We start from the raw sequence: 12481 nt of genomic DNA on the forward strand, positions 1-12481 counted from the left end.
TTTGTTCTTCTGCTATATTTTCTGTTGTGGTTTAATCAGTTTTTTTTCCTCAACACCAATAAATAAATATAATATCGTAATAGGCAGCAATTTTCTATACACCAGACATTGTTCATTAGCCCTGCTTGTTTGTGGCAGTGGTCAATTTATTTTGACCAAATTTACCCAAATATACTGTAGAAAAGTATGTAATGTGAATCAAACCCCTGCAGATATAACTGTGGTTGAGGTCAAAAAGTGGAAGGAAAGCATGTAATCACACCGTTCTGATGGACAGGTGGCTCAGAGGGCATTAGCCTGTCTTAAGGGATAAGATCAGTCCCAAGCCAAAGCTCGTGTCACAGAGGGACATTTCACAAGACTGGACAAACAAAACTATTTAAAAAAAGAAAATGACCTTTAGAGAGGTGGACATTAACATTAAAAAGCTAATGGGTGGTGTAAGAGGTCAGCCCATACAGTATTTAGTCGGGGATGTTGAGAAGGTCTCTAGGTTCTGGAAAGGAAGCAGCTGCATGTGACCTTCACCTATAGGGAGAGAAAATCTCCAGCTTCCTCACAGCTCACATCCCTGAGATGATTAACACTTTAAAGAATTCTGTTTACTCATGCTCTGCCAAATGCATTTCAGTCACACATCAACATTATGAGCTTTGAAAGGAAGTAGATAATGGATTATATGCTGGCGATGTGATTTATCATTTACAAAACAGCATTAATCTGAATAAGGAAGAGTGATGTATTTAGTATTAGTTTAGAATTATAAACGCATATTGGATCATTTAAAACATTACCGCTAAATGTATACTCATTTCAAAAGATTGTGAGATTGTGTTTTTTTCATGAGAGGCACACTTTGTGGTCGTCACTATTAGATTTATTAATAACATAAAGTTGAATGAATTTACTGAATTTAATTATTGGGTTTTATGTGAAAATACTAATGAGGTCTCAAAGGTGTAGCTGTTTAAAATTTATTTCAAATGTAAAATTCAATAATTTTCAAAACTCTTATTTAAATTTTTTAAATTCAATCATTTTAAAATTCTTATTTAGACATTTTAAATGATCAATTATTAATAATACAAAACATATATGTTAGAAGCACCGTAATTAAAAAATAAATTCATTCTCTGAGTAAAAAAGAAAAAAGGAAGTAAAATTATGACACATCAAATGTTTGAATTTATTGATGACTTTATTATCTCCAATAACTAGATCTAAAGCGTTCCACAACGGCCTAATTCCCTCAAATACAGCTCGCCTCAAGATAATTACACTCTTTATCAGACATTTTTAAAGGAAATTAATACTTATATTCAGAAAAGATGCATTTAATTGATCAAAAGTGAAAGACATTTATAATGCGACCAAATGTTCAACATTTATACTCTTCTTTGGAACTCTCTGTTAATCAAACAATCCTGCAAAAATTCAACAAAATTTAACAAATTGTAACTCTTTTGAAAAAATAAATTGTTTCTTGATCACAACAGCATATTGGAATCATGTCTGAAGGCTCACGTGACAATAAAGACTGAAGGAAGAATGGCTGCTGAAAATTTAGCTTTGCCATCACAGTATTTATTTTACTGTATTTTTGTATTCTAATAAATAAATTACTGCTTTCACTGTATTACTGTTTTTACTGTATTACAGTTTCCCAATAAATAAAGCCTTTGTGAACATAATATAGGCCTACTTCTTTCAATATATAAACAAATCTTACTGACCCCAACCTTTTGACCGGTAGTGAAAGTTATGATAAATCAGTGTGTAGGCGATGACAGGTTGTACTAATTGGTCGACTGTGTCCTCGTGGAAAAAAAAAGAGACAAATCTTTACTTAACTTTTGTAAAGAAACATTTTCAAGTCCTTCCACATACATATGACTCCCGTTACACTTCCAAGGGCAAGAATAATGCCTCAGCTACTTTGAGCTGAAGGGCACAGTTATTACTAGACGTATGATGCATTGCTCATCTGTAGCCTTTAACCTACAGAGATATTGTGCAGTCCCTTGTGGAGCAGTAATTCTTGTCTTCCTGGTACCTCACAGTGCACATGGCAAATGTCATTGATCATCACAGCAGGAATATACAGGTCAGATTCATTCATTCCAGCAAAAAGAGCTTGAGGTCTTATACAAGGAAACTCTCACTCATAATCACTCGCAAAGAAATATGATGGTTTTCTCTTCTGTACAGGCGTGTGTTTTGTACATTTGGGTCAGGTTTAAAATTGTAACAATATTCCAAGGCATGCTAGTTGAACTGCCTGCAATCCCTCTAACCGTGTGTACTTTCTTACTTTAAAAGGTTCATCACCAATGTCAACATCCATTAGGATCTCGAGGAGTTTTGCATTAACAAATGGAACCTTCATGAAGTGGAACCTTGAAACATACCCAAGTGTGAACTAAAAGAGCAGAGAAAACAGGAAGGAGAATTGGTGTGTTCACATCGACACAGAAGAGGGATTCAGATGAGCAAAATGAAAAGCTTTCATGGGTTCTGATTTGGGTTGATTCATAGGATTGTGAGCCAATATCTGCCTTCTCTATCTTAGTTTCAAATGTAAATAGATTGACAATGTAGCAAAATAATGAAATTCATGCAATGATAGATGTATCAAAAGGAAAGGAATACTGTAATTTAGTTTGGGGCGGTCACAGTAAGACTAACAGGGTTGGGAGTTGTGGGAAGCCCCTGGCTGATGAAGAAGGGGCAGGGCTTCATTTGTCTCTGAAGCAGGAGAATTGCCCTATAAAGGGATGGTTGCATCCTTGACACGCAGCTCGATGTCTGTGAAGGAGAGATAATTCCTATCTGCCACCTGAAGACAGAAAGAAAGAAGAATTACACATTATATTTGCTAACAACACCTAAATACATCTACTCTCAGATCATATACTGTCTATAATCTGATATAAAAATCACTTGATTACAAACTGTCACTCTGCTGTTTTGGCTGTGCTCACCTTTCACTTTTTATTTTCTGACCTGCAGTATAAAATAGTAATAAAAACTAAAAGTAAATAAATTGAGGACAAAATATAATATTTTTTAAAATATGAAAATATGATTCTGAACAGTGTGAATTAGTTTTTTTTTTCCTGGCCAGTTGCATGAACAGCAATGTGTCTTACATTCTTAAAAATAAATGTTCTACATTGGCAACAATGGTTCCACAAAGAACCTTTAATATCCATATCCATGGAACATTTCCATTGGATTCCATTATGGAAAGAGGTACTTTATTAAACAAAGTCTTTATACTAAGAAAACAATAATTCTCTTAAAAACTGTTCACTGAAAAGTTTCTTTGGGGAACCCAAAATGGTTCTTGTATATGGCATCCCTGGAAAACCCACTTTTGGAACTTTTATTTTTGTTAGAGAGTGTTAGTAGCAGTTAATCAAGTCTTAATGATTTCTTAACACTTATTTTAACTTATTAAATAAATGTATAATAGAGACATGATAATAAAAAACAAAAACAAAAAACTATTTAATCTAACCTTTAAAACTACATTATTTTATAAATGATTTTTTAAAAACTCCTAGGAGACAGAAATGTTTTTCTAATTTAAAAATATTTTAACTCATAGCTTATTTTTAAGAGAATACATTATACAACTTCCCCCACAAAAGGAAAAAAGAAGCATGGACTAGTTACTTGAAGGATAATTTAGCATCCTATAACAAAGGCTTAAATACTTTCTGGTGTATGGCAACCTCTAGTGGACAAACCTGAATGTTACACTTAATTAAAGCTAAATATAAACATCTTCACATTATTCTCTGTTCTTGCTCTCTTTCCTGATGTGAATCACTTACCATTGCCTTAGACATGAGGGATTGCTGCCGTGGACGACACACTGACACAGAGATGAATACGAGGGTAGCAACAATCACTGCAGCGCAGGGCAAAATGAAGAGAAGACTCACAGCTGAGGGGAAAATATATTTACATGTGAGATTAAATGTATAACAGAAAAATAGCAAACAATGATATTCGGGAAATGGGACTGGACGGCCGAGCATAATCAATAGTGATATCACTTTTATACAGCAAATAGTAAAATAAACAAGATGCTAACTTACATTTTAGACACAATATTGCCAGTTACATTGTCTGAGTTCTACTAAGCACTTGTGTGCCATTATGTAGCCGTTTGGAACACACTTGGGAAAGGGAGCAGTGAAAGACAATACAATTTCCTCATTATCTTAACCTCGGATGTTCCCATGACAACGCAGCATGGTGTCCATCAGCTGTTAACATAACTGTTGCAAATAAATATAAATTTTATTTAAAAAAGTTATTATGGCATATAGACAACTCCCGTATTGCAGATATGCTGTCTGAAGCAGGCATGTCAACCAACTCAGTGATGTAGGCTATGTAACATAAACATAACACCCGTAACTATTCTCCAAATAGAACAGGAATAGTGAACAAAAAGCAAAAAAACTCCTCACGAATTTACACAGTTAGGACGGAATGAGCCAGTGATGGCTCTGTGACATCCAGTCTATAAAATTGGACAAATGTGTGAGGCGAAGCCCAACTTGCTGCCGCACATGTCCTGAACCAAAACGCCCCTAAATAGAGGCAGAGCCCATGAGGTAACCATACCTCTGGTAGAAGCCCTTAGCCCTTCCGGAGGACAGAGACCCATGCTATTATAACCCAATATAATACACAAACAGGGCACAAGCAATGAAGCCGCTCATCTTTTGATGAGGAAAAAGGCTGCGGATGGAAAGCCAGTAAATCCACCTGTTTACAGGGGAGAGCTGACTCGTTTACTTTAGGCACAAACGCTGGATTAGTTTTAAGAATCACCTTTGAATAATCCATAGCAAACCGCATGCAGGAGTTATGAACCGACAAAGCATAAATTTCACTAACCCGCTTTGTGGTCAAAAAGAGCCAATAATAAAGCAGTCTTTAGCAAAAGGAGCTTTAAATCAATATAGGTTTAAAAGGGGGTTGAGATTGTGCTTTAAGGACCACAGACAGGTTCCATAGCGGAATCAATGGCTTTGAAACCCTGTGCAAACGCCGCACACCTCTCATAAACCTGGAAACGAGCAGGTGTTGACCTATGTTATTCCTGTCAATCCCCACATGACACGCAGAAATTGCAGCAAGATAAACCCTTAGCCAAAAGTTCCAGATAACTTGGAGAGAACAGAGAAAAGGGCCGATGTGCCTGTGTGAGCACCATCGCTCAAACACATTCCAAACACCGATCACGCTGATGCCGCTCTCGCATTCGGAATAGTCTCAATCTAGTTTAACCTCCCACAGGCCACAATCTCCCCGAGCGCTGGAGAGAAGAGGTCCCTGCGCAGCGGTAGAGGCCAGGGCTGGTCGCATAGGAGTTGAATTCTCCGTACTATCTTCGTCAGCCACAACTTGCCAGTTCGGGGATATTAGTATGACTGAGTGACCACATTCCCTTTCTCTTTTTAGTGTTGGTACGATCAGACTGTGGAGGAAATAGTAGTGCGTTTTGGCCACGTGTGCCAGAGCATCCACATCCATTGGCGCACTGTCTCTCGCCAGAGAGAAGAATAGAGGGCAATGAGCGTTTTCTTGCAAGGCGAAGAGATCTACAGCAGCTCAGCCGAACCTCTCCCACAACTGGCTTACTACCTGAGGGTGGAGAGTCCACTCTCAGGGGGTTTCCCCTGGACAGGAGATCCACCCCCACATTCATTCCCGGGACATGCGTTACCCATAAAGATGCCAGACTGAGAAGCTGTGAAGAACGTGTGGCGATTTATGTATGCCACCACCATTGTGTTCTGATCAAAATGTGGTGGTTCCTTAGGAACTGCACAAAATGTTTCAATTCCAGAAACACTGTTAACAATTCCAGGAAGTTTATGTGTGCGTTCTCTAGCGAGACAGGCCATTTGACTTCTGCTATTCTGCCCTCGCACACTGCTCAACCTGTGAGTGACGCATACGTGGTAACCACCTTCCTCAGAGAAACTGACCCCAGCAGAGTCCCTGAGTCAAGAAACTCGTGATCCCTCCAGTGCAGAGTGACGTCACTATCACTTTACGATTGAGCTGGAGTTTTGGAAACAAGTTCTGCACCACTGTCCAGTGCTGAAACTCTCTCATTCGCAACAGTCCCAGTGGAATAACCAAGACAGTGGAGGCCATCAGTCCTCCTAGCAGACATGAACAGTCTGAATGCAACCTTCTTCCCTCTCTGAAAAAGGGATAAACAGCCGCGAATTGAGCAGATGTGCTCCTCTGACAGAAACGCTTGAAACAGGTCTGAGTTCAGTCTGAGATCCAGGTAGATTATCTCTTGAGTGGGCACCAAGAAGCTCTTCGTCTCGTTTATTTTGAACCCAAGTTCTCGAAAAGAGACACAAGCATTGTTCTCTCTCTCTCTCTCTCTCTCTCTCTCTCTCTCTCTCTCTCTCTCTCTCTCTCTCTCTCTCTCTCTCTCTCTCTCTCTCTCTCTCTCTCTCTCTCTCTCTCTCTCTCTCTCTCTCTCTCTCTCTCTCTCTCTCTCTCTCTCTCTCTCTCTCTCTCTCTCTCTCTCTCTCTCTCCCTCCCTCCCTCCCTCCCTCCCTCCCTCCCTCCCTTAAGCCAGTCTTTAGGACGAATAAATTGTGATAACATCTTTAACGTCAACATTCTGAACTGTATTTTCTGAGGTGTTTGTTGAGGTTCCGTAAATCCAGAATGTGAGGGAGACCCCCTCCTCTTTTGGGAATGACAAAGTACAGGAAGTAAAATGATGGCTGTCCTCTGGCAGCACAACATTAATTGCTCTTTTGCTCAATAAAGAGGCTATTTCTTCCTCTAAAATCTGACTCCCCTTCTGGACCCAATTGGCTGCTACTGAGCAGGCAAAGGCAGCACTCTCAGACACACGGACATCGTGGGCCGAGTGCAGGAGGGGAGGCGTGGTCTTGGTGTTGGGGCCAGTACACCAGCATGGAACAAGGCCTCTACATCTCAGAGACGCAAGCTGGTGGTCCAGGAGGTACTTTGGGAGGAGGAAGCAGGAAGGTGCGCCCAAGCTGTAGCGCAGGCAAAGCAAGGGCAGTAGATGGCATGGAAAGGAGCGGAGAAGAGGAAGATCTCCTGGAAAGAGTTGTGGGAGATGGAGGCATTCAGGGCAAGTTTTACAATTTGGGCTGCCTACGATGTCCTGCCTTCCCCCGCAAACCTAAGCCAGTGGTATGCCGAAGACCCCATGTGCCCTCTATGTCCAAGTCCAGCAACACTGAAGCACATCTTAATGGGATGCAAGACCAGCCTCACCCAAGGCCGTTATACCTGAGTCTTGCAGCAGTGCTAGAAAGTCGACGGACAAGTGTTAATGCGCTTCTTCTCCCGTCATCCCGGTGGCAACCATTTGTTCGGGAGGGCAAGGGTCAAGCCAGCCTCACCACCACAAGACCAGACACTGGGCAGCTGGGCAGAGCACGGGATTGGAAGCTGCTGGCAGACTTGGGCAAGAAACTCTGCTTCCCAGCTGAGATTGCAGCTACAAACCAGCGACCAGACCTTGTTCTGTGGTCAGCCTCACTCAAGCTTGTCTACATCATCGAGCTCACCGTGCCCTGGGAGGGTGCAGTGGAGGAGGCTTACGAACGGAAAAGGCTGAGGTACGCTGAACTTGCAGCCGATGCACAATAACAAGGCTGGAATGCAAACATACGCCCAGTGGAAGTAGGCTGCAGAGGGTTCGTAGCCACCTCAACATCCAGGCTACTCAGGGAGATGGGAGTGCGAGGGAAGACCCATAGGCAGGCAGTCAAAGACCTCTCCAGGGCTGCTGAAAAGGGGAGCCAGTGGCTGAAGAGAAGGGACTCCGTCTGGGCCTTCAAGTAAGTTGATGGCACCTAGGGAGTGAACCTAGGACGCTGGGATTCACTGCTGAACCCTCTGGAGGTGTCGTGGGCCTATCAGCGAAAAACTGAAGAAGGAGGGCGCCCACTTAATAACCCAAAAGGTGCCATCACTCATTTGACCATCTCACAGAGTCCCATCGTTGCCTCAAGAATGCAGTTATAGAGGGATATCAACATCTAGTCCTATACAACAGACCTGCTGCTGACATTAACACACTATTGGGTTGAAAAGTAGTGGCTCTACAGCAAACTGCAGATGATAACCCCATTTTATTGTGGATAAAACCCATGGCTGTACTGTGCATGCACGCCAACTCTCCAAGTGAGCAGTCCGATGAAGCTCTCACTCAATTATATTTTTTTATTATGATTATAACATTTATTTAAATATCTTCTAACCGTTACTTTAAATTGAGTGCAATGCTGAGAAAATTGAGGTGTAAGGCCGTTGTACTTTGGGCGACAAGTTCGAGTCCTGGCTAGAGGACCTTCAGGAGAGATTCAGGAAAGATTCAGGAGAGATATCATCTCTCAACGCACTTAACGAGAAAAGAGAGCAGTACGGGCAGCACTCGGGATTAGCCAGCACGGCCTGTGCGTGTCTAACTCCCAGACACGCAATGTATGGAGGATGAGAGTCTTTGGACAAAATCATAGACCCGGAAGCGCACGGCGAGAGGGATCTTTAACCTTTGCTGAGCTGCTGGGTGAGCTCGCCATAAAAGTGATGCCCACACCGAGATATTAACTCTGTCAATATTGAGCTGCAACGGCTTGGGAAAAATTAGAACTCGCCTCAACGCACTAGTTCCCACCAGAAAAAGACAGCAAAAGAAAAATATTCACTTTGACTGTGAATATTCCCTCGGAAGAATAGGGAAAAATAGCCATGTCGGAGACGTCCCTCACCGGCACCGGAGACGTATCTCTCTGTAGGCAAGGGTGTGGTTAGCTGGTACTCTCTTACATCACAGGGTACCACAACTGACAATAGGAAAATTCAACTGCAGTAGCCACCGTTCAACCTGAAGAGTGCAGCACTCAGACGTTTTTACACCATATATTGTAGAAATAAAACACTTTATACCCAAATGTCAAAAAAATTACTTGAATCAATGAACAGCATTAATAAAGCCCCAGTCTTACAGATCATTAACTAAAAAAAAAGTTGTTTTAGGGTTTAGTTACCCTTTAATAGTGTTGCACTTAGAAACACATAATTCTGAGTCCGAGGACGTTAAATGCTCAGAGTAGAACATCATGGATTGTCATCTCCTAATAACGGTAATTATGACATGGCGTGAATGCAGCATGTCTTAACGATTCAAAGTCACCATGAAATGTTTTTTTTTTGTATAGAGAATATTGCAGTGGTCACTTGGTACAAGTCAGAGCCCTCAGAAAATTCTGACTTTACAAGTTGTAATTACAAGTTCTACGAGGAAGTGATTGCGTTTTACAAGTCGGAATCTCGTAATTACGGTTATTCCAACATAGTGTGAATGCATCTAAATCCCCACAACTAATACATAAAGTGACAGTCTGTCTGGAATGTGCAAACACAGAAAAGCTTAGTGACACAAACAGTAAAAAGTCCCAGTGCTGCTGGAATGCTGCTCGACCAATCAGATTCGATGTCTGGAACTAAGATGTTGTTTCTATGTTGTTTTAGTGATACATTTTTAGGATTTCTAGGCATTTACTAAAGCATTTACTAAACCTTATACCTCCAGAACACTTGGAATATAAGGCATGTGTCACATGGGATCATTCTGTGATACTTTTGCTTCTTTTTAAAAAAAAATCTTGGTGCTGGTCGCTATTCACTGCTATTCGCAAAGCAGGACAAAAAAATCTCCTTTTGTGGTCGATAAAAGAAAGAAGAGCATACGGCATTAGAACAACACCAGGGAGGGAGAGTAAATGATTACTTAATTTTCAGGCTATCATTTTAATTTTAAACATGTTAAAGTCATAAAGCTTTCTTGAAAACATGAATGTCATTGTGCTGTAATATTGAGTCATTCAGACTTCTCTATGCTGAAGATGAATGAATCATGAATAGACAATCAGTGGCCTAAAGGTATATGCTGGAGACCATGCTGTTGCATGCGTCAAACGTGGTCAGACACAGTATCTTGATGCAAACTGATTTTTAATGGTCATGCTCATTCACGTGGCTCAGCTTTCCATGTATTAAAAGGGACAGTTCACCCAAAATAAAAAATTCTGTCATCATTATGTTTGATAGTGTCTCTGGTCCTCATTCACTTTCACTGAATGCAAAGGAAAAGCTTGGACATTATGCTAAATCATATTGTGTTCCACAAGTCACAGAGGTTTGGAATGACATAAGGGTGAGAAAATTATAACAGAATTTTCATTTGTGCCACAAAATGTTCCAATTATGCCACTCTATAAACAAGGATTTCCACTTATAGGAATTACTTATAGTGACATTTCCAGTTGGTTAAAAAATTGTTATATACGTATACTTACGGCTGCTCTGCACATAGATGTCGTAGGATGTCTGGAGGTTGCTGATATTATTCTTCACACTCAGGTCTAAGCAATATGTTCCTACTGATGTGAAGGTGTAGTTCAGATTGAATATGTTCCCGTAGAGCCTGACTAATTTGCAGGAAGCTGGACTAGGAGTTTGGCAATCAGACAAAAATCTCCAGCACATCCAAACAGGAGGACTGCACACATAACATGTGATAGAAAAAAAATTATGGAATTTTTTTTACAGGATGAATTTTGAATTAAAACAATTTATGAAGAAATCAACTGACTTTCCAAATACTTTTTTTTAAAAACTTTGTTGAAGTACATTTTTACCTTCCTCCAACATGAAAGGACAGACTGCTGCTTTCGTCCACGTTATAAATTAAAGGTCCTCTCAATTCAATGCTCTTTATGGCATCTACAAAACAAAATAATATTTGACATACCACTTAACATTGACACATTAACACCACTGGTAATATATAAATATAGTCGAATCAGAACATTGATGATACGCGATAATGACTATGCGCCCACCTAACACAGTCAAATCTACAGAGTACAGCCCAGTCATTCTGGAATGTTGGGGGTTATTGGTTCCGATGCTCAATTTAAATGTGTAGTTCCCTGGTAAGGTGTAGTCATACTTCAGAAAAGGCGCCGAGCCTTTACGCACTTCCCTAAAAAACAAAGACAACTGTAAAGAAAACCTGTAAAGAAAATTTTAAAGTTAAAATATCCATTTATTGAAATGGATGATCAAATAAAAATTACCCATTGCCCATGTCCCATGTGTATATAAATGTGACGGAGTTCAGGTTATGTCTCGGGTCAGACAGCTCAAATGAAACCATGGTGGGTATGCAAGATGCCAGCTTCCCACTATCCCGCAAGTATGTTGAATTCCCTTCCATTTGATGAAAAATGATCTTTCCTTTGACATTTCCTATGGCGAAATAGAAACTATGTAACATCAAAACCTACACCAATGACAACCAAGTCAAAATGAATAGGAGCACTAGTCAGCTTACCAGATAACTGATGGGATATCTCATCAGGTATCCCAAAAGCAAGAGAGGAAATCAGTAAGAGAAAAGTGTGAACCAGAACACTCCGGATCCTGATGAAAATCAGTTTACAAATAAACATTCAACATAAAAACTAAATGATTAGACAGAGAAATATATGTTTATATCTATTTTTTAGAACTATAAGCTATATTTACCAGTTCATGTGGCCTCCAAATCTGTACAGCTTGTGACTTGTTGTGAGAGTATGACTGAGATGTTCAAGCTTTTATGTCTTTCACGCTGTTTGGTAAAGGGTTGAAATCATATTCGCGTGTTGAATCCTTATGCTTATCTGAATAATGATGTGCGTTGTTCTACCAAAGAGAACATAATTCATGCAGAAACGTGACAAATTCACAAGCCCATTCCTCTGGATGGATTTCTAGAGAACGTGCAAAAGTCTCTTATCCCAAATCTTTAAAATTATGTAGTGAGTGACAGGGTCTAGTAGGCTAGGCCGAATTTACTGATCACGATAGCCTATTTCTCCGGTAGGCTGGTCTACTCTAAATATAGTAGGCTTACTAGGCTACAACACAAACGTCCACAAAGCGGCGCTGTAAAAACTTAAATGTTTATCACATGATCTTAAATTACTCAAATATCAAGATTTTAAGAGTTTTTATCAATCCACAAACGAAAACGGACAGTCTAGGCAAAAATAATCTAGACCTAACGATAGAGACTTCCATATTTCGCCTTTGAACAACTTTACGACTATTATATATATATATATATATATATATATATATATATATATATATATATATATATATAATATTATTATATTATATCTTATATTATCTATATAGCATATATAGCCTATTTGTTTATTATTAATCCGGGCTACTTGGAAATTAAGTGTGTAATTGTAAAAGTGTAAGTGTGTGTAAAAAAAAATGCTCAAAACAATATACAAAAGCAACAAGTAACAACAATGAGAAAAAAAAAAGAAAAAAAGAGAGATAATTAGACATTTCAGTTTGATCTTAGAAATCTATGACG

General features: G+C 39.8%; 1 protein-coding gene across 1 annotated transcript; it reads right to left on the reverse strand.

Moving 5' to 3' along the window:
* Positions 1–1182: 1182 nt before the first annotated feature.
* Positions 1183–12012, reverse strand: tmem130 (transmembrane protein 130). Its single transcript, XM_079595328.1, has 8 exons — positions 11632–12012; positions 11438–11526; positions 11181–11352; positions 10944–11086; positions 10740–10824; positions 10398–10600; positions 3840–3952; positions 1183–2836 (listed from the first exon to the last, which is right to left on the reverse strand). The coding sequence occupies exons 1-8, from the start codon at positions 11637–11639 to the stop codon at positions 2765–2767; spliced, it is 885 nt and encodes a 294-aa protein (XP_079451454.1). The 5' UTR covers positions 11640–12012; the 3' UTR covers positions 1183–2764.
* Between the last annotated feature and the right edge of the window lie 469 nt (positions 12013–12481).

The sequence above is a fragment of the Phoxinus phoxinus genome, assembly GCF_949152265.1.
Source record: "Phoxinus phoxinus genome assembly, chromosome: 21".
Classification (NCBI taxonomy): domain Eukaryota; kingdom Metazoa; phylum Chordata; class Actinopteri; order Cypriniformes; family Leuciscidae; genus Phoxinus; species Phoxinus phoxinus.

Excerpts from the sequence above, each read along its gene's own strand:
- tmem130 (XM_079595328.1), bottom strand. Across the intron at positions 10,825-10,943 it reads TGTAGATTTGACTGTGTTAG|ATGCCATAAAGAGCATTGAA; the intron begins GTGGGCGCATAG and ends TTTGTTTTGTAG. Across the intron at positions 10,601-10,739 it reads TCCTTTCATGTTGGAGGAAG|TCCTCCTGTTTGGATGTGCT; the intron begins GTAAAAATGTAC and ends TTATGTGTGCAG.